Source organism: Vanrija pseudolonga, chromosome 2, assembly GCF_020906515.1.
Source record: "Vanrija pseudolonga chromosome 2, complete sequence".
In the NCBI taxonomy this organism is placed as follows: domain Eukaryota; kingdom Fungi; phylum Basidiomycota; class Tremellomycetes; order Trichosporonales; family Trichosporonaceae; genus Vanrija; species Vanrija pseudolonga.
The window spans coordinates 3,884,921-3,904,719 of NC_085850.1; the positions used below are offsets into that span (position 1 = coordinate 3,884,921).

General features: G+C 60.6%; 9 protein-coding genes across 10 annotated transcripts; 5 read left to right on the forward strand and 4 right to left on the reverse strand.

Annotated features, from left to right (window-relative positions):
* The first annotated feature begins 1,572 nt into the window (after window positions 1-1,572).
* Window positions 1,573-2,361, forward strand: rbx1 (RING-box protein 1). Its single transcript, XM_062769776.1, has 7 exons — window positions 1,573-1,715; window positions 1,769-1,796; window positions 1,868-1,918; window positions 1,971-2,038; window positions 2,079-2,127; window positions 2,180-2,195; window positions 2,243-2,361. Exons 1-7 carry the CDS (start codon window positions 1,641-1,643, stop codon window positions 2,274-2,276), a joined length of 321 nt encoding a protein of 106 aa, XP_062625760.1. The 5' UTR covers window positions 1,573-1,640; the 3' UTR covers window positions 2,277-2,361.
* On the reverse strand, window positions 2,338-3,843 carry taz (Putative lysophosphatidylcholine acyltransferase). The gene is made up of 7 exons (XM_062769777.1): window positions 3,498-3,843; window positions 3,424-3,458; window positions 3,302-3,386; window positions 3,130-3,266; window positions 3,010-3,089; window positions 2,912-2,970; window positions 2,338-2,866 (listed from the first exon to the last, which is right to left on the reverse strand). The coding sequence occupies exons 1-7, from the start codon at window positions 3,727-3,729 to the stop codon at window positions 2,535-2,537; spliced, it is 960 nt and encodes a 319-aa protein (XP_062625761.1). The 5' UTR covers window positions 3,730-3,843; the 3' UTR covers window positions 2,338-2,534.
* An 849-nt stretch (window positions 3,844-4,692) lies between these two features.
* LOC62_02G003247 (uncharacterized protein) lies at window positions 4,693-5,523 on the forward strand (the record flags this gene model as incomplete). The annotated part of the gene is made up of 5 exons (XM_062769778.1): window positions 4,693-4,951; window positions 5,028-5,174; window positions 5,227-5,296; window positions 5,358-5,401; window positions 5,438-5,523. 5 exons carry the CDS (start codon window positions 4,693-4,695, stop codon window positions 5,521-5,523), a joined length of 606 nt encoding a protein of 201 aa, XP_062625762.1.
* A 1,429-nt stretch (window positions 5,524-6,952) lies between these two features.
* On the reverse strand, window positions 6,953-8,867 carry LOC62_02G003249 (uncharacterized protein; the record flags this gene model as incomplete). 2 transcript variants are annotated; one of them, XM_062769780.1, is made up of 5 exons in its annotated part: window positions 6,953-7,585; window positions 7,664-8,200; window positions 8,254-8,383; window positions 8,435-8,596; window positions 8,631-8,867. In XM_062769780.1, 4 exons carry the CDS (start codon window positions 8,719-8,721, stop codon window positions 8,092-8,094), a joined length of 492 nt encoding a protein of 163 aa, XP_062625765.1. The 2 variants fall into 2 exon arrangements, with proteins under 2 accessions (XP_062625765.1, XP_062625763.1); XM_062769781.1 differs by lacking the exons at window positions 8,254-8,383; window positions 8,435-8,596; window positions 8,631-8,867 and having other exon boundaries at window positions 6,966-7,529; window positions 7,768-7,852; window positions 7,980-8,014.
* LOC62_02G003248 (uncharacterized protein) lies at window positions 7,003-7,851 on the forward strand (the record flags this gene model as incomplete). Its single annotated transcript, XM_062769779.1, has 2 exons — window positions 7,003-7,585; window positions 7,664-7,851. 2 exons carry the CDS (start codon window positions 7,003-7,005, stop codon window positions 7,849-7,851), a joined length of 771 nt encoding a protein of 256 aa, XP_062625764.1.
* A 96-nt stretch (window positions 8,868-8,963) lies between the features above and the next one.
* Window positions 8,964-12,328, reverse strand: LOC62_02G003250 (uncharacterized protein). The gene is made up of 4 exons (XM_062769782.1): window positions 11,744-12,328; window positions 11,423-11,696; window positions 11,233-11,365; window positions 8,964-11,192 (listed from the first exon to the last, which is right to left on the reverse strand). Exons 1-4 carry the CDS (start codon window positions 11,790-11,792, stop codon window positions 9,105-9,107), a joined length of 2,544 nt encoding a protein of 847 aa, XP_062625766.1. The 5' UTR covers window positions 11,793-12,328; the 3' UTR covers window positions 8,964-9,104.
* A 428-nt stretch (window positions 12,329-12,756) lies between these two features.
* LOC62_02G003251 (uncharacterized protein) lies at window positions 12,757-14,202 on the reverse strand. Its single transcript, XM_062769783.1, has 3 exons — window positions 13,561-14,202; window positions 13,305-13,514; window positions 12,757-13,256 (listed from the first exon to the last, which is right to left on the reverse strand). Exons 1-3 carry the CDS (start codon window positions 13,933-13,935, stop codon window positions 12,912-12,914), a joined length of 930 nt encoding a protein of 309 aa, XP_062625767.1. The 5' UTR covers window positions 13,936-14,202; the 3' UTR covers window positions 12,757-12,911.
* An 868-nt stretch (window positions 14,203-15,070) lies between these two features.
* On the forward strand, window positions 15,071-16,233 carry psmB6 (Proteasome subunit beta type-6). Its single transcript, XM_062769784.1, has 5 exons — window positions 15,071-15,272; window positions 15,324-15,401; window positions 15,457-15,763; window positions 15,817-15,906; window positions 15,948-16,233. The coding sequence occupies exons 1-5, from the start codon at window positions 15,213-15,215 to the stop codon at window positions 16,121-16,123; spliced, it is 711 nt and encodes a 236-aa protein (XP_062625768.1). The 5' UTR covers window positions 15,071-15,212; the 3' UTR covers window positions 16,124-16,233.
* A 428-nt stretch (window positions 16,234-16,661) lies between these two features.
* Window positions 16,662-19,796, forward strand: Stk32a (Serine/threonine-protein kinase 32A). The gene is made up of 9 exons (XM_062769785.1): window positions 16,662-17,007; window positions 17,344-17,461; window positions 17,719-17,916; window positions 17,967-18,044; window positions 18,086-18,208; window positions 18,253-18,349; window positions 18,389-18,622; window positions 18,670-18,878; window positions 19,123-19,796. Exons 3-9 carry the CDS (start codon window positions 17,890-17,892, stop codon window positions 19,603-19,605), a joined length of 1,251 nt encoding a protein of 416 aa, XP_062625769.1. The 5' UTR covers window positions 16,662-17,007; window positions 17,344-17,461; window positions 17,719-17,889; the 3' UTR covers window positions 19,606-19,796.
* Window positions 19,797-19,799: the final 3 nt, after the last annotated feature.

Genomic DNA, 19,799 nt, shown 5'->3' on the forward strand with positions numbered 1-19,799 from the left:
ACAAGAGACGGCCAAGTTCGAGCCGAGCCGATATCCACCTCTGGCCCTGGCAGGCCGTCACAAGACCGTGTTCCGAGCTCCGCACCATACGCCGCAGGCATTGCTGCCGGCCATTTTCTGGCGCGCAACCATAGTCCCCCGTCGCGGTATCTCCGCTCGGGTCGTCCGGAGCTGCGCAACGCGCGCTGCACGCATAGTTTGACCGCCAAGTGGCCCGCCACGCATGGAGCTCCACACTGCAAAGCTCGGTTTCGGATGAAATGAACGGTTAAATTATTTCTGGCTGGCTGCTGCTTTGTTGACGAAGACGCGCAGTAGCAGCACACTGGCTGGCGTGCACCCATATGTATGTACCCATGCTGCTGCACGTGAGGGCAACTGCCGCCGGCTGCACCCGCCACTGGTCACCGCTACCAGGCCCGCACATCGCGTGGGATGACGCGGACGGTGCAGCTGCGAGTGTCGAGCTCCGCGGCAATCGGCGGCTGGGAGGCCGATGAGGTGGACGCAAGTACCCGTGTATCGCGGTGGAGGTGGACCATGTCAAGCTTGTGCACGACACGCTTGGGCCACAGTCACCCCGGCCCGCGGATGAGGAGGAAGTACAGTTGACAGCTACCTCCAGGCGCGTGGACGATGAGTGAGAGGAGGGTAGGGGAGATGATGATGAAGCCGGCCGGCACCATCCTGGATATACGACGGCTCGGGCACTGGCGGGCGGCGAGCGGGCCGAGTGGGCCAAGCACAATGGCTCGTGCAGCAACAGCTCGCAACAACTCCCCATGATGAGATAGATACCAGCTGACACGCGCTACGGGCCGCCCGGGGTCGTCGATGGGGCCGGACGGGGCCCATGGACATGCCAAGATGACCTGGCGAGATGAGGTGCCAAGACGCCGGCTGCTGGACGCGCCGGCCCGGGATGCGGGCTCGATGGCTTCCAGATGATGGGAGGTGAGGTGGGGGAGGGACTGCGGAAACACTGGGTGGAGGTGGGGACGTCGCTGATGGTCATTACGAGCCACAAGGTGGAGGACGACGACGAGGAAAGCGGAGGGTGCTGGGCTGTCCCGGATCGTTGCGGCCCATGCTCCCGTACACTGCTGCACCACCGCCTCACCACCTCGCAACCTCTTTGTCTTTGGCCGAAGTGTTATCCTCTTGCTCATTGGCAGACTTGCAGCTCAAGCGACTGCTTGCTCGTCCTGCCGTCCATTGTGACCAGATCGTCACAAGTTTGCCCATTCCAGGTCGAGCGAGACACTGTGCTGCGTTGACTGGCGTTTGACTTGCGCGAGCGTGGAACCAGGGGCAACGTATACTATGTGGTGAATACGGCAGGCTTGTCGGTGTACTCTGTCCCCTGTTCGAGCATTGTTACGGGGCACCAAGTACAACAGCAAGTACAGCACACCAGCTCGCCTCCTCTCCTCCATGCGCACCCGACTGGTCATGCCACAATGCCTGCGACCATTTGCTTCCGTCGATTCCCCCCCTCCACCCTGACCGCGCCGCGACGGGCTCGACAGATGATGACCACCACCACCACTGACGTCCACCGCGCACATTCGACGATTGATTGCTCAACCACCTCCTTCCTTCTCTTCATTCTCTTCACTTTCTTCTTCTTCACACCCACCATGTCTGCCATGGACGTTGACACCCCCTCCTCTGCCGTGGCCAAGGACAAGAAGCCCCGCTTCGAGGTCAAGAAGGTACGTTCTTGCGTAGCCGCCGACGCTGTCGACGCGTGCTGACAACCTCACAGTGGAACGCCGTCGCGCTCTGGGCGTGGGGTGAGTACTCTGCTCTGGCACACCTGCTCGCCTCCCCTGCGCGCGTATGCACTGCTGACCCCGGCCTCCAGACATTGTCGTCGACAACTGCGCCATTTGCCGTAACCACATTATGGACCTCTGTGAGCGCGCCTGCCTTCCCTCGCACGTTGTCGTACCCAGCTGACTCGGCAGGCATCGAGTGCCAGGCCAACCAGGGTGCCGAGAGCGAGGGATGCACCGTCGCCTGGGGTATCTGCAACGTGAGTGCCAGGGAGGCTGCACCGCCATACTGACTGTCAGCACGCGTTCCACTTCCACTGCATTTCTCGATGGCTCAAGACTCGCCAGGGTGAGTGCTGCTATGGTCGTGGACGAGAGCATACGCTGACACCAACCTTTAGTCTGCCCCCTCGACAAGTGCGTACAGTCGTCTATTGTCCTCCCCTCTGCTGACACGTCCACAGCCGTCAATGGGAGCTCCACCGCTACGGCCGGTAATCGCCCGCCGCGGCCGGCTTCGAGCCACCACTCGTTCTCATTCATCCTTCATGTGTACAACGCGAGATGTAATACTGCGCATTCACGACGGGGGAGGCGGCACAGCCTTACTCCGAGCAGCTTACTCCTAACAGGATCACCACTGCTGACCTCGGACTTGGCCCAACGCGAGCTCATCTCAACTGCCCAATGTGTGGCATGATGCTATGATTGCTAATGGCTCCTGCGTCGTCCGACCCCCCACCAACTGTCTAAATTCTATGCCTCCTTGTTCTTCGCCTCGACTGGCCGTGACTGGGTCCACTCGCCGCGCTCAAACCTACCCTCGTAGGTCTCGACCTTCTCTCCGAGGGCCTGCACGGCGTCCTGGAGCATCTGCGTGATCTTGATACGTGTCTCGCGATCTCCGTCGTGCGCGTCACCCTCTACGTGCGTCGGGCCGGTGGGCTTGGCACCCTGCGCGCGGTGCGCGTTGACGACGGCCTCGACCTGCGGCCGGATCGATTCGCCGATGGTCACGCTGACCTTGGCGCCTGGTCGAGGCACGAAGCGCGGGAAGCCGCGGTGCTCGTCCATGATCTGGTCGAAGCCTGCCATGTGTCAGCTGAGAACTGAAAGTTAAGCTATATACCCACCAGAGATCCATATTGGGATAATCTCGGGCATGACGCGCGAGTCCATGACGATGCGTCCGCTGACGGATCAGCTCACTTACGCCAGTCGTCGCACTCACACTCCCCACTTGAATCTCAACAAGCCTCCCTCCGGGTGAGAGAACTTCTGGTTCACCTTGCCCTCGGGGAAGATATGCACCTGTTGTCATTCAGCGGCGTCCAGCTAGCTCCAGACGTACCCAGCCGCCCTCCTCCACCCGCTGAATGGCGGTGTCGACAGCCTTCTGGTAGATACCACCGCCGCGTACCGTCTCAATGACTTGGCCGGCCGTGAAGAACTTGGCCGTCGGCGCGCTGGTGAACATGATGTCCGAGGCTGGGGGTCAGATCGAGCGAGCAGACACGACCCACCTCCGAGAGTCCACCGCGCGTTCAAGCACGTGGTAGCTGGCGAGGCGAACGGGAAGAAGTTGGACGTCGGGAGGAAGGACCACATCTGGCGTCAGTCAGCTCGGCACGGGGCTCAGACGCACCATTGGGTCATCGACCACCGAGTTGTGGTTGCATACTGGATTTTGTCAGAGGCAACGCGAGGTGCGGAACCCACCAGTGATGATCCCGCGTCGGAACGGCTTCTCGCCGTCAACCTCGATGACGCCTTCGGCGTCGCCGGCCTCGGCAGTGTCGATGACGGCTTCGTTGCGCTGGTTGAGCGCCTTTAGCAGGTTGCTAGCCCCGTGAACATTGTATCCCTGCGTCGTGAGGTTGAGGAACCACTTGCAGTTGAAGCCGATAAAGCTGAGGGTCGCGGCCGACCAGAGCGAGGAAGGTGGAGGCATCGCGCGGCGCGGCGCGGCTCGGGCGTTGGTTAGGATCGCCGTAGAGTCGAGAGATGGGGTCAAGGTCGGGAACAGGTGTGTGTATGCGCACACTACCCGCTACTTGTCGTTGCTATGCAAGAATGAATGCAAGAGATCAGTGTATTGTTATTGTCGCGCGTTGCTGTCGTCGAGATCGGAACCCGATGACCATGGGCGGAAAAAGTTGGGTGTCGTTTCGGCAGGTCCGTGCCTGAAAGCTCAGTATGACAGCCGATGGTGGTCCGAAATCATCCACCCCCCACAAACGCCACCACTGTAGAGTGGACACGACAACAACAACAATGGCCATTGTTAGCTTGGTCCACTCCTTCTCCTTCTCGAGCTCTCCAGTGGCCAGTGGCGGCCGGCACGACGAAACACCCCAGCACTCATGAATAAGTAGCGCCCACATGACCAAATGGCGCGCGGCGCGCCCTCGAAGCACAGCCAGCCCCTCACCCCCCGGATCCCCTGCGTCCTTCGCGCGTCACTCGACCCCCACAATCCTGAGACAACATCGCGCTAACTAATTGTTTACCTGTCACTACTGCAGGGCAAAGGTGAATGGGCAGCTGGTGGATATGGGTGACCTTGAGCAGTCGCGCAGCCCTACACTGTGCATGCACCCCGGAATCGAGCGCGACTCACTGCGCCTGGTTCAGGATGAAACGCACGCACGAAGCAAGGCACAGAAGCAGCAGCAAGCACGCTGATGACTGAATTGGGTTTGGCACCTCCTCGCACGCACTCTGTTGGCCCTCAAAGTCGTGGCTGCCCTTGCTCTCGTCGTGGCCAAGAAGGACTGACGCACACTCACTCCCCCTTGGCGTCACATCAGTCCTACGACCGACCGACCAACGCCCAACGACTCTTCAACACAACAACACACTTACTTTACACATTGTCTCTTCTTCTCTGTCCGTCAACATTACACCATCCACAATGCTCGTCAAAGCCACCGTCCTCCTCGTCCTGCAGCTCGTGGCCGCCGCTCCGCTCGACAGCCGGGCTCCACAGAACAACAACGACGCCGTTGCAGCCCCCAAGCCGCCTGTCGCCCCCATTGCGTCTATCATCTCCGCGCCGGTGCCCTCGCCCTCGAACACGTCGAGCGTTGCCCCGCCGCCCCCGCAGCCGACAGACACCAACCCGGCCATCAACCAGACAGTCTACTTTGTGTGGCCGACGCAAGACGCCTGGTGTACGTAGCCATTCCGTTTCATCCTGCCCGCTGCTGGCTAGCACACGCGTCGCAATCATGCTTACATCCGCGCAAGGGGTCAAGGACCCAGACTATTCCCAGCCCAACCTGTTTGAGCTGCGCTTCCCGCGCCTCTCGTACGGCTTCACCGTCTACCTCACGCACTGGAACGCCAGTATGCTCGCCGAGCCCCGGCCTATCTGGATCGGAGGCATTCATTCCAGTGAGTGGGGTCTCGTCAGGTCACAAGGGATTTGTTTGGCTTACGCCCGTAGACAACGGCACCACCAACCTGCAGATCAACGACACGAGGCTGGACTACCCTAGCGGTGACCCCCTGGATGAGTGAGTTGGGGGTGTTAGAGGGGTGTGAGAGAGGAGTCGAGCTGACGACCTGCAGTGCCAGCCCAGGCCACGGCTACATGCTTGTCGCCAAGTCGGATGATGGAGGTAAGTTTGGCGCCTTGTCTCCTGCTAACCCTGTAGTCCACGCCTTCGGCTCTCAGTTCTTTGAGCTCAAGCCCAAGGGCAGCAATGCTACCTACCCTTCAGGCTGGATCTCCGACTTTTAAACACACCTCTAGAAGCCGAGCCCGGCCATTGAGAGCGCATCCGGCTGCGCTGCTTGCTCGACCCCCAGGCCCGGCAACCCACCCCGCCCCCCACCCCATACCGTCGCTGGCGATGATACCCCATGATATGTGTATTACGACATAGACGCCCACCATGCTGTTGCTGGAATCGACACGTTCATGGACATGGGAGTAGTAGTGAGATGGATTCTGGTCAGTCTGTGATTACCTGGATGAAATCAGGTCGGCCGCCGCGAGGGTCGATCGTGTGGCGGCGCCAGGGCGAGCCGATAGGGCCAGAGTGAAGGTAAGTAATATCGTTGGTGGGCCGCAGGTACAGACGAGAGGGTAGAGGGTAGGGGTGAGCAGAGTTGGTTGAGGGAAACAGTTGGGCGGCGGGGGTGGCTGATGGCTTACTGGCTCGTGACCACATGCGCTGGTTGCCCTGTCTTGAGCAAAAGAGTGCGTGCACTCGTCCGTCCGTGTACTGTTGTCGTTCTGCGTCGTCGTCACCTGTGCACCGAGTTGCTCAAAATGTAACCAGTAGCTACAAATATAAACATGCGTTGCACCATACCCAACAGGCCACGACACTAGTCGAGTTTGACGCAGGGGTTGTGTTTGAGCCAGTGTGCCTATCAGCCGGAAGGATGGCCAGACGGCAGCTGCGACCTTGTTTCAATTTCACGTCGGCGCCAGCGCGCAGCCCGCGAGCTACAGAGCGGGGGCGACGTCGTCGGTCGTCGACCAGCAGGGTCGGCCGAGTGCTGCGGCGAGCGACCGAGTCCGAGGCTCGCGGTGGCGGCGGCGTTCAAGCGGGGCGAGCCAAGCACGACCGAGGTGCTGCTGCTCGATCGCTCAGCAAGGTCGTCGTCGTCGTGTGCTGCGCTCGCTGCCTGCATGACTGCGAGAGATTATCCGCAGGGGCGCAGCCGCTGCGGATAGGGGAGATATACGACGCGCTCGCAAGCAGAGCCAAGCATGTGTCGAGGCAGTCACGCCGCAAGCAGGCAGACAGCAGCAGACAGCAGCAGACAGCGGCAACTTCTCTCGGCATTGCTATTTGGAGTAACGCGGCGGGAGGGATGAGACCCTTGGCACAGGCGCCAAGGCACACGAGCTAGATCGCTGCTGGCGGCGTCCACCTGCTGCCTGTTGGCCGGTGGCTTGCGGGTTGGGCAATGTCGCTCGACGCAAAGTTTGGCAGCAGCAGCAGCGAGATGGGCGCTTGCCGTGAGAAGAGCCGGAGCAGAGGCAGAAGAACACCGAAGCCAGCACGAAACAGTGTGCAATAACCCACCTGTGGCATCCCCCTGGCCGTGAGACGTACGTCGAGGTCAGCCGGCCGCCGCCGTTTGCCCCGTTTCCCGCGCGACTTGTGTTGAGACAGCAACAGCAGCGACCACCCATCCACACGAGCGAGCAACCATCTGTCATCTGCTTCATCTCTCACTTCCCGACACCACACCCGCATCCACCATGCTCCTGTCTACACCCCTGTCCCTCCTGGCCTTTGCGACGCTCGCCGTCGCCCAGAGCAGCAGCAGCAACAGCACCGGCACGCGCAGCACCACCTCGACACGCAACGCGAAATCCGTCGTGCACAACAGCACGGCGACGACGACGGTTGCCGACGCGGCCGACACGCTGACCATCAGCGGCGCAGCGAGCACGGTCACGTTTGCCGACTCTGTGCCGACTGGCGCGCCGGGCAGCAGCAGCAGCAGCGGCAACAGCACGGGCAACGGCGGCGTGCTGGGCGGTAACCCCGACGACGGCGACACGACGGGCTTCACGTTCCCGACCAACGCGTCGTGGTGGGTGCTCGGCGCGCCGGCAAAGCAGCCCAACACGCTCCAGCTGCACTTTGCCGCCAACACGACGGCGCTGCGCATCTTCCTCACAAACAGCGACACGTCGCTCCTCAAGCGCACGCTCCAGATCAAGACGGTCCTCAAGCCTGCCGACGGCACGACAACGTTTACGCTCGACACGGCCCGCCCGCTCTGGGGCGCGCAGCCCGGCAAGGGCTTTGTGCTCGTCGCGCAGTTCAACAATGCTCGTGAGTAGGCTGGCAGATTGTCCGGAGGCGCGAGGCGCCGCCACCGCCGAGGTAGTCACACCCACTGACAAACCACAGCCTCGGTCTCGTCGCAGCAGTTTGAGCTCAAGGCCAGCGGATCCGCCCCGTCCTACCCGCCCGGATACACGCCGTCGCCAGACAACACGGTGTACCCTACGCACAAGCCGAGCAGCGGCAGACAGCGTGTCACGGCGGGTGTGTTGGCCGTCGCGGGAGTCGTGGCCGCTGTGGTTGTCATGGTTTGATCTGCGCCGCGTTCGCGCCCTCACGGCGATCACAGCCGCCTACAAGCTTGCGTGATAACGCGCCACCATTGATAGACCCTTGCCCTTGCCCCCTTGCCCCCCACTGCCCCAGGACAATCCCATCTCACATGTTGTACAACGTCGGATGCAGGCCAGTGGCCATTGCCTTGCTCGCTGCCGGTGGACTATTGTGTTGTGTTGCTTCCTTGGCTTATCAGCGGGAGATTACCTCTCGCCCAGTTATGCCCCGCCGCCCGGTCCCCCGCCTCCCCCGGGCCATGCAAAGCGCCGCAGATCTTCCAGCCGCACAGACCGCAGCGTGTCCATGGCAGTGGCAGCGAGGTCGACTCTGTGTGAGGGTGGGTGTCAGTGTGTGCTGCTGCGAGCTGGCTCCCGACCCACCTCGGCACGACGCGTTCCCCCAGCCGCTCAGAGGCGACCAGCGCCTCCTTCCACCGCGCGACGCAGAGGCACCAGCGACAGCCATCAGTGAGGCCCACGAAGCCAGGTCGAGGGGTGGACAGGTCGTTGCCTGCGCGTGGGCGTCAGCGAGCCAGCTCACACGCCGCCGCGCCCTACCCACCCCGCGCAGCACTAAACTCGAGAAACTCCTTGGTGACCACCCCCGCGACAAAGTGCTCCCCCCGGTCCTCGGCCAGGCCCCAGCAGTACCCGTCCCGCGCGAACCCGGTCGGGTGGGTCGTGTCCCCCGGCTGCGTGTGCGGCTGCAGCGGGCCATGGAGCACTGCGCGTGAGTGGGGATCGGGGCACGTACGTACCGCTCAGCTTGGACGTCTCGATCACCATTGAGCTTGCGGCGCGGTGGGTCGTGGGCTTGGCGCGGAGCAGGCGCGCGAGGCGGGTGAGCATGGGTTGTTGGGCGGGGACGGCGCTCAAACTACTGCGATGTGATGTCGTGCTGGGGATAACGATCGGTGCGTCCCGGTGCTGCTGCACTGCGAAGCAAGGTGTTGACTTCTGCGCGTCGAGAGGAGTTAGAAGTCAGGATCTGAGATGTTCAGGCGAGATGCGAGTTCAAAGTCACCTCCGCCATGGCGTCATAGATACCTCCGGCCATGACGCCGACGCCGTCGCTGCCGCCGCCGACCGTCCTCTGCAAGCTGCTGCATGCTCATCTCCGTTGCGTGTTGGTGAATTACTACGGACCCCTCTCTCGAAACTATGACCACAACATGCGTCCAGCACTTCTTCCTCTCTCGCTGGCTTCCACCAGGCACCCCCCACACACCCACCTACCGCTGCATGGGCATCTGCCCTGGCGGCATCTGTCCCGGCGGCAGGTTCATCATGCGCATGGCGGCCACGGGCGAGCCGTACGGCCCCACCATCTGAATCTGCCCCGGCACCTGGCCGACGCCCACCTGGCCTTGGAGCTGACCAGGCAGCTGCCCCGGCATCTGTCCAGGCATTTGGCCTTGGAGCTGTCCTGGCATCTGGCCGGGAATCTGTCCTGGCATGGGGCCGTAGCTCTGCCGCAAGTTGGACGGCCCAAGGGCAACCATACGCTGAGGGTAGCCTGGTGGCATCGGACTTGGGCTCTGGGGCATGCCTGGCTGCTGCTGAGGAGAACCAACTTGGGCTTGACGCATGTAGGCGACGTTGGCCGGTGGACGAAACATCTGGCCTTGGGCGCCGACGGGCGAACCACCGTAGGCTCCCTGCGGCATAGTTGGGACTCCCGGGATGTTGACTGCCCGCATCTGCGCCATTTGCATGCCGTGCTGCTGTTGCAGCTGCGCCATTTGCTGTTGCTGTTGCTGAATGGCTTGCTGCTGCTGGATCGCCTGCTGCTGCTGAAGCGCCTGATGCTGAAGCTGCTGGGCCTGGATCTGCTGTTGGACGTGCTGCTGCATTTGCTGCTGCGCCTGCATCTGGAAAGCCGTTGGCACGGCCACCATCGGCATCTGTCCCTGCTGCTGTTGTTGTTGTGGGTACGCGCCAGGTCGAACCTGCTGCTGCGGGTAGTAGCGTGCCCCAGGTGGAAGAGTGTGAGGGGGAGGTTCGCGGATGCCGGCGTTGGGAGGAGCCATGAATCCCCCTGGCGTGCCAGGCAGCGCCCGCGGCGGAGGAGCAAGAGGCGAGTGTTGAGGTCCCGGAGTTCCAGGCGTGGGTGTGGGCTGCGCGCCGATGGCGGCCACAGTCTGGGGTTTCAACCGAATCGTGACGTTGTCGTGCACTGCCACCGGGCGTTTAGGGTCCTGTGTGCCGCGGATGAGCGGGACACGGTTCGAGAGCAGTCGCTTGGCCAGCTTGTGGGCGAGTCCGGCGGTGGCTGGGTCACGGTCGGCGGGAAGAATGGACGAAGGAGGAAGCGACGCATTCTCCACAAGACAAGCGAGGGAGGCAAGAAGTTCTCCTGCCACAGCTTGTTCTCGGTCTGTGATCCATGTCTCGTCGCCTTTACGCACACGAAGATCCTGCCAGACCTGAAGCTCGGCGATCCGCTCCGAGTTGGCTTCCAGAATCTCCTCTGCCGTCTTCTCCTTCTTGTCACTCGAGTTGGCCGTCGCCTCCGAGTCTTTTGATTCAGCCGCCTTGGGTTCGTCTCCATTGGCCTCGTCTTCGTCCTTGTCGATAGTGCCAGCCCACTGCTCATTGACGGCTTCTATTGACTTGGAGCGCAGTGCCCATTCACGATGGCGGCTAACCTCGCGCATGCCGTCGAGGGTTGAGAAGTAACCCATACCGGAGGCTCGACTGGAATCGTAGGTGGGCGCGAACGTCGGAGTGAACGGTGCGGTAGACACTGATCTGATTTTGACACCACGGAACGGGCTGCCGGCACTCATGGCTCCCTTCTGAAGCCGGAGGGCTTTCCAAGCCTGAGCTTTGAGGCTTGCCTTGCGGATGACAGCGTCCGACAGCTTTTTGGAAGCACCATTTTCTGGTTGTCCGAGAATCTCGGTTGTGTGGACCGAAACGGGCGTAGCAAAGCCAAACTTGCGGCCTTCTGCGGCGAGTGTTTCCAACAAGGGCTTGTCGAGTTTGAGCTTGGCACGGACAGCTTCGATCTCGCGCAGATCCGCTGGAGAAGTAAACCATTCGCCGCCAGCCGTGCCGAGGCCGTGTCCGGGTGTTCTCTGGACAAGAGCCCAGCGTTCGGAAGGCGCCTCGAGCGGGTTGCTGCCGTCGGTATCAGGCTCGACTTGCAACAAGAGCTGGTGCAGAGCGGCGCAGAATGTGTACAGCGGCGCGGGCGGGTAGTGGGAAGGCAATGGAGGGACTGGCAGGTGGATACGAGCACGCGATGGCACAGGGTTGGGGTATCCACCTGGCGAGCCCGGTGAAAGAATGTGCTCTGAGAAGGTGTGCAAGGTGTCCTGCGGTGTGAGCCACGCTGCTTCCTGCTGCACAACTCACGACAAGAGTCTCCCATGTCAGGTTGTCCTGCTTGAGAAGGTGGCCGATCGTGTTCTCCTCCTTTTGCGTATAGTTTGGGGGCAGGTAGAAGGACAAGACATTGTTCGCTGGCGGTGGAAGCCTGGTCGCCATTCTGAAGCGGTTAAGAAGGTTCTTTGTGCGCACGGACCACCACACAAAAACCACTCACTGAGCAACAACAACGGCAATGGCCTCGCGGACCTGTTTTGATAGCAATCGTCCTGGAACTGGCTCTGGCGTGGACGCTGCGTCGGCCGACTCCTCGGCGATGGCATCTGTCTTGCCGTTCGCGCCTGATCGCAGGCTCACACGCTGCCTCTTGTTGTCTGGCTCGCCGTTCGCCACCGCGTCGATTGCTGCGAGCGATGTGCTAGGCGACGCCGACGCCGCTGCATCTCCCGATGTCCGGCGCTTGCGCTTGGAGTTTGAGTCTGGTGTGGATGCTGCAGCTCGGTTAGTGTGGAACAATCGTGGGTTTGCAAACACGCACGTAGAGTCGACTCGCGGGCCGCAGCCGAGCCGCGCGTCTCCCTAACCATTGCTGATCTGCGTGTTGGGGTGGGCAGGATGAGGACGAGGCTGAGGGTGTTTGGACGCCGAGTAGGACGCGGTTTACGGGCTGCGGATTGTTGGTTTGTTTGGGCTGGATGTCGTCGAGGACGTGAGCCTAGCTTGCAGCCGCGGGGCACAGAGTTGTTGCTTGGGATTGTCGGTGCGTGCCGCGCGGGTGGTTTGCTTTGATTGCGTTTGTGTTTTTGATTGCGAGTGCTGGTTATCAGAGGTAGCGCCGCTGCCGGCGGTCGGAGTTGGAGGGGCGAGGAGGCTTTGGACAAGTGTGGTCGAGTTTGTTGGGACGCGTCCCTGGTGCTCAGGTCGGGTAAGAGGGACGCGACTCTAACAACAGCGGCGGCGGCGGCGGGGCGGGCCAAAGGCGCGGTGGTGTCGGCGTGTTGGCGGGGGCAGTCGATTTGCTCACGCGGATGGCTGTCGCACCAAGCAGGTGTGGCCAGAGCGGTGCGTGTCGAGGGGGATGTGCCGAGGGGGGTGGTGGAACGAGGTGTGTGGTGCACGCTTTGGATGGGTTGGATGCATGCAGCAGCAAGCGTGAAGGAAGACGGACGGGGGCGGAGTGGGTGTGCGTGCGTGTGGGCGGAGGGTGGGTGGTGTGGGAGTGTGACTGCGCTGGCTGCATGCTCTCAGCCAGCAGACGACTCTTGCTGACGGCACTTGTTTTACTTCCGCTGGTGGCGGATGCATTCAGTGTTTGGTGTGGGTGGCCTAGTTATGCTGCTGCTGCACGCTCGCCATCGCCCAGCATGCAGTACTGCAACAATGACAATGTCAAGCATGCACTTTGTCAGTACAATCAAACCCCAGTGACATGGCCATGTCCATGTTGATGCGACTGGAGACGAAACCCCAAAAAACCTGATGCCCAAACAGCGCCGAGCGCCGAGCGCCGCCGCCTGACGCCCGCCTGCATCCCTCCTCTCCGCCTTCACTGCCCATGATATATCACATCACGGTCATGTCAATGCAATACCTTGTATGCACCAGTCGACTATGCTCTAGCCCTATCCCTATCCGTGTACAACTCTACCTTGTCCGAGAAGAGCGAGTGGCAGCACTCCGAGCTGCAGCTCCAAATGGCAGCCTCCTCACTCGAAGGGGTTGGTCCGCCCAGCCTGCTTGCTCTTGTCATGCCCGCCGTCGAGGTCGTTTCCCCACGAGCAGATCGAGTGCCACCATCGCTCCTGTCGAGGAGGGGCATTCGTCGCAGCCTCGCCGCCGCGCCACTCGGAGCCAACGTATCCAAAATCGCCGTCTCTGTTCGACGAGCCAGCGGTGCGCGCCGCCTGGTGTCCGTTGGCCGTTGGAGGGTCGGCGAACGGGCTCGAGCCGTGCATCGTGGGCGATGTTGGCGAGTCGGACGGCGACTGGTTTTGACTGTCGTAAGGGTTTGTGTATGTCTGTGCGTTTGATGACGACAAGGCGGACGAAAGCTAGGGTTGGGTTGGTACATTGCACAACACAAACGGGCCAAGGCTCACCTCTGTGCCTTCTGGGACGCCTTTTGCCTTGCCACCGACAACCGTCCTCCTCACCGACTCGCCGATGACAGACAGTCGCTGTGTAGCCGATAGGGACGAGGTGGACGAGCTTGCCGACGGTGGGGGCGAGTCGACATGGGAAGGCAGAAAGCGTGACGTCCGCGCCGCCTTTCGCCGAGCAGTCTCTCGTGCTGCGAATTTGGCCAGGTTCTGCGCAATGGTCAGCACTAGCGTCGGGCAACACGAATGCACGCACCGCTTGCACGCGCTTCTCCTCTTCCTCGAGCGCGTTAACTGGCGGGTAGGCTGCGTCGTCCTCGACATAGTCGGTTGCGCGCTCTCCCCAAGCTCTGTTCTTGCCCTTGAGGCTGCCCGAGTCGTCGTCCTCGACCGCAAAGTGTCCGCGCGACTTGTTTCGACGCGCCCCTGCTAACGTCTCGTCGCTGTCCATCAAGCTCGAGCCATTCTTGTGGTCATCTTCCGAGTTTGACGATGACCCTGGTGGTGTTAGGCGCTTCGAGTAGACGACTGTGCCATTGATCGACACGGTTGGTGATGCAACGGGGCTGTTCTCGTCTGCCAGCGGAGCGTACGATCGTGTCGAATGCGAGTTGGTTATGACTGTAGGCATGGCGGCGGCTGGAGACGGGCAACGCGGGGCTTGGAGCACGGTGGAGTTGAAGCGCCAAGACGCGTCTGAATGGTGCCGGTGTTGCTCCAATTCAGCGGCTGGCGCTGGTTATAATGTGATGGATGGGTGCTGCTGGTGACGAGGATGTGACTGGATGCGGCCTTGAAGGGCGATGCGTTGCTTGTGAATGTGGGTAATGTGGTGATGTGTGATGGGTTGTGATATGTGTTGGTGGCCAAGACTTGCCCCCCTCCCTTGCAAGTGAATGGGATGTTGCAGGCAGAGAGACGTGATTGCAGTGCTTGATGTGTATGTTGGTAGATCCTCTTTCAGTGCCGTGCCGCCGCCGTGCGCTCTGGGGGGGGTGACTACAACTAGGTTTTGTAATCCCTCCTTGCAAACCTGAAGTGACCGACAACCTGGATCACTTTGAAATTGCGCTGGCTACAAGGGATGCAGGCGGCAGGCTGCAGTTGGTGCAGCATGTATAGCTCGCTAGCAAAAGGGACTTTGAGATCAGAGGCCAAAAGGGGAGACGAGGGTGCGCCTGCCTGCTGATGCTACTGCTGCTGCGGGCTCTGCAAATCGGCCTAGTCTGGATTTCAATGGCACCCATTACGTTGCTGCTTCTGTCACTTTGTGCTGCACGCGCCGCACCATCCGTTTGCTATCTTGATGCAGCACCAACAGCAGCAACAGCAACCTTCTGTCCAATGTAGAGAACAAGCTGCAGCTGCACGCACAGGGGACCGCCGGCCCCCGCCGCCGCCGCCGTTGTCTCTGTCGGCGTCATGCAGGAGCGCGTGAGGCGCCACCGCCGGCCCCTGGGTGGGTCAATCTGGGCGACGCGCCGTCGTTTACAGTGCGCAGTTGCATCGGCGGCCTTTCTGCGCGCGCCCACTTCTCTGTCTCTCTCTTTCGTCACTTCGTGGGCGCCGGCGCCGGCGGCGCGCGTCCTGGTCCCTCGACTGCGGCACCCCAACTCCGGTGGAGGGGAGCGTTGCCACAACCCCGGAGAAATCGGAGAATACCACGTGGCCATTGATGGCAGGCGCGTCAGCGTGCAGCGTCAGTGAAGCCATTACGTCGTGCATCCGCTTGCGCGGCGGAGGACGAGTTGTTGCAAGTGTGAGCAGCATCATCAGCAACAGCAACTCGAACACAAACCACAACTTGCATTGCCAGCACACAGTCACACTCGACTCGAGCAGCACGTCAAACGGCATAACTAATACCACTACTTGTCCTCATCCGTACCGCTCCTTCCACTCCTCACCATGAACGGCATCAACAGCGTCGACATCCAGCACCTCAAGAAGGGAGAGGTCAACCTCGGTGTAAGCTGTCGCCTTCTCTGCCTGTGACTGTTCCAGCTGACCTATCCCCAGACCTCGATCATGGCAGTCCGTTTTGAGGGCGGTGTCGTTATCGGTGCCGACTCGCGCACGACCACTGGCTCGTACATTGTGCGTCGTGTCCACCACCAGCTCAAGTGAGCTCCTGCTAACCTACCTCCCTTAGGCCAACCGTGTGACCGACAAGCTCACCCACATTCACGACCGCATCTACTGCTGCCGCTCTGGATCAGCTGCCGACACGCAGGCTATTGCCGACATTGTTCACCACCACGCCCAGGTCTACAACGCCGTCTACGGCGACGCACCACCTGTCGCGACCGTTGCTGCCCTGTTCCAGAAATTGTGCTACGAGAACAAGGACCAGCTCTCGGCCGGTATCATTGTCGCTGGCTGGGACAAGGAGAACGGCGGTAGCGTCTTCAACATCCCCCTCGGTGGTGGCACCTTTGAGCAGCCATGGGCTATTGGAGGTACGTCCTGCGTCCAGTGGATACGCCGAGTTGCAGTCGCTGACAATTCCCAGGTTCGGGATCCACATACGTCTACGGTTACTGCGATGCCACTTACCAGGAGGGCTGGAGCAAGGAGGAGACGATCACCTTTGTCAAGAACAGTGAGTTGATAGTCGTTTTGTGCGCCCAACTCACCCACCAGCCCTCGCATTGGCAATGTCCCGTGACGGATCTTCGGGTGGCTGCATTCGTCTCGCCGTCATCACCGAGGACAAGGTGGAGCGTCACTTCATCCCCGGCAACGAGCTGCCGCGCTTCTGGGAGGGCAAGGAGGTTGTGGGATCTCACAGCGCCGTCCCCACGGCTCTCACTGCTTGATTGGAACCACCAGGCCAACTCGGAGCAGGTCGGTCGGCAGTGCATGTGGTAGAAGACTACAATGATGCGGGGAGCATTTGTAACGATAGCATGAAGGTAGATTAGAACTATGGGGAGTGAGTGCAGGGGAGTGCACAGAAGCATCTCTGGTTGGGCGTGTGCCACGACTGAATAGCATCCGTGTGGGCCGCAGTAGTCGAGAAGCCAACGGATCTAGGCTCTCGTGATTGTCATGCAGGACCTAGTAGGTGTGGGTGATGGATTGAAGGGCAGAGGACGGGGTATGAGGCGAGGGACGCTCAAGACGAGCCAGGCAGGCAGGACATGAGGGGACATTAGGGCAAGCGCGACCCTTGCTTTAGCTTGAACGCCTCCAACTCATTCAGCCAGACAACCAGCCAGCAGCCAGCCAGCAGCCAGCCAGCAGCCAACAGCCAGACACGACCCAAAGACACGACACGACGCCAGCTAGGCAAGACCGGAAAGACGGACGGAGCACGCACAAATAGTACCAAGTTGATCTACCAACCGGCCATCACACGTCTCCTTCTTCTTCTTCATTAACCCATCAAGCGGTGCGTCTCGACTCGCTCCTTCTGGACGGATAAGGTCGTCGTGGTCGCCCGTGGTTCGGCGTCGTCGTCGGCAATTTAACCTTGTCAAGGCAAACCTCGACCTGTACCTTGCTCGAGTGTCGTCTGTCCCCGCCAAATATCCGCGCATCGAGCAACCAGCCAACCAACCAACCAACCAACCCCACACTGGCGCATCGCCCAGACCAGAGAGCATCATTCCGCCGGGTCGCCTTAGTGTGCAGTAGGCATATTTCCTCGTCGGGTCTATCCTCGGAGCGATCACGCACACAGGAGGAACAGCAGCGAGAGGTAAGTCTGTCGGCGAGTGAGGAGACGCCCCCCCACGGTCGCCTGGATCTAGACATGCCATGCCGTTGACAAGGCACGGCGGGGTCCAAGTAACATGTCGTCGACGGACGAACGAGTCCCAGCTCGCTCTCTCTCTGCGCGCGACATGCGAATTCCCGACCTTGTCGTCGCCATTTGATCCTTGTCAATCAATCGCTCGTCAATCTTGCTTGCTACCATTCACCGAGGACGCGCGACGTCGCGCCCCACCCCTCACCAGACGACTTGGGCTCCCCCGTCTTCCTCGATTCCCAGCAGTCATCCGCCCTCATCGCTGACGCTCGACTCCACACCCAGCTCAGCCAGACGTATCACCCGCCATCGCGCCCTTGCTGTACCCGAGCTATCGGCACTACGAAGCAACTGCTGCAAGGATTAGGCGCCTGAACACCCACCGATAACCTGATCTGATCTCGTGAGTCGCCCGTTTAAACTTCGCAGCCCCTTGGCGGCGGTCCCATTCCGTCTGAGCGCAAACAATGGTCGCCTGGTCAAACACTTTGCGGTGGGGCCAATCGTCCTGACGCGTGTCGAGCACGGCGCTCGCCTCCTCTGCCTCGCGCTCAATCACTTGACGTTTGGACTCTTGTCCTTGTTCTGGATCCTGCGCGTCAACTCCTTCTTCACCCTCCTCCTCAACCCTTCTTTCATCCACTAACGCCCACCCGCCAGAGCGCCCGCGATCGCCCTCTGCCACCTCGCTATTGAATAACCGGCGCCTTTGCCAGCCCCTTGGTGGACTGCCGGCGTGCCTTTGGAGCACACTGGCCAGCAGCTGCCATTCCCAACCGCGACCACCACATTGTTCTTCTTGATTTCTTCCTCTGGCCCTCTATAAACGTCATGGGCGCAGCTTGCTGCAAGCCCGAGGTGAGTGGGCTGGTTGTCGGTCGCCACGCGCTCGCGCTCACATACCCTAGGCTATCGACTTCGATGCCGAGGTCAATCTCTTCCACTTCTATCTCCTTCGCAGCGTGGGCAAGGGTGCTTTCGGAAAGGTTTGTGCCTCTCGAGACGGGCCGTCGAGCTAACCCCACAGGTCCGAGTAGTCCAGCATAAACAGTCCAAGACGCTGTACGCACTAAAGTACATCAACAAAGCAAAATGCGTCAAAATGAAAGCTGTAGCAAATATCGTCCAGGAGCGACGGCTGCTGGAGGAGGTAGGTCCAGAGCCCAGAGACGGACACGCGCTGACAGCTGAAAGATTGACCACCCGTTCGTCGTCAACATGCGGTACGCGTTTCAAGACGACGAGAATTGTTTCTTTGTTCTCGATTTGATGCTCGGAGGAGATTTGAGATGTGAGGCCAAAGGAGTGAACGCCCGAGCTGACTCTACAGTCCACCTCGACAGGGCTGGCGCAATGGCAGAAGAAGTCGTTCGTTTCTACGTCGCGGAGATTGCAATGGCCATCGACTACCTGCACTCGAAACGAATCGTTCACCGTGACTTGAAGCCCGACAACATCCTCCTCGACGAGCGTGGACACGCGCACATTACAGACTTTAACATTGCCGTTCACTTTTCCGAGCGGCGGTTATTGACAGGCGTTGCGGGCAGTATGGCCTACATGGGTAAGTTTGGACCGGTGGCGATCGCCCGCCAAGACTGACCGTTTTAGCACCAGAGGTACTCACAAAACGTGGATACTCGGCTCCTGTCGACTTTTGGTCCTTGGGGATCATGGCGTATGAGTTGATGTTCTCCAAGCGCCCTTTCCGCGGACGGACCAACTCTGCCCTGACAAACTCCATCTTGAATGAGCCTTTGACATGGCCAGAGGACGCTCCAGGGCGGTGCTCGACAGAAGGGATGCAAGCCATCCGTGCGGTGAGTCGCTTATTCGGCGCCACGTCGTGCACAAGCTGATGGGCGGGCGCCAGTTCTTGGAGCGGGATCCAAACAAACGGTTAGGATATCGACCAGGTGGTGGTGGCTTTGAGGACATCAAGTCGCATCCTTGGTTCGCTGGCATCGACTGGGAAGCACTGTACAACAAGCAGGTTGTGCCTCCCTTCGAACCGGATGTGAGTGGCTGGAGCCTCCCTGCGCATCAGCACTGACCGCTGCTCAGTCCAAGCGTGCCAACTTTGACGCAACGCACGAGCTGGAAGAGCTGCTGCTGGAAGAAAACCCATTGAAGGCGCGCAAGCGCAAGACGGACACGGATACCCAGACTCTCACCCCAGAAATGCGAATGATGGAGGAGCACTTTACAGTGTTCGACTATGCTCGCACCCAGAGGCGCACCTACTACCACCCACCAGGGTCGAGCAAAGCTGCCAACTCGTCGACATCGCCAGCCACCAGGCTAGCTGCCAACAACCATGTTACGCCCCCGACTCAGCTGGACCGGATGCCAAGCCGCCCAAGAACACCTGGGGACGGTACCGGTGTGGCCTCGCACACGGGCAACGAAATCGAGGCCCAGATTATGGAGGGTGGTGGCCTCGCCAACGTCGGAAAGCGTGCTTGGTCATCACAGCTCGACCACGGTGAGGATCTCGACGCCGTGCACCCAGATAATACGGCACGGTCCACCGTCGTCGCGCCATGAGCGAACCATGGCGTGTAGCAAGTCTAGTCTTATATTACCTCTCACGTATCACTCTGTAGTAGTCTTCTCACACCACATCCATTTACACTTCTCTGTCCTCGTCGGATAGAGCTGCTTAATCTGTAGAGCTCTAATGCAATACGCCCGAGCATGCGTCTGTAGCACCTACATGCATGTCCTTGCGCGGTCGACTA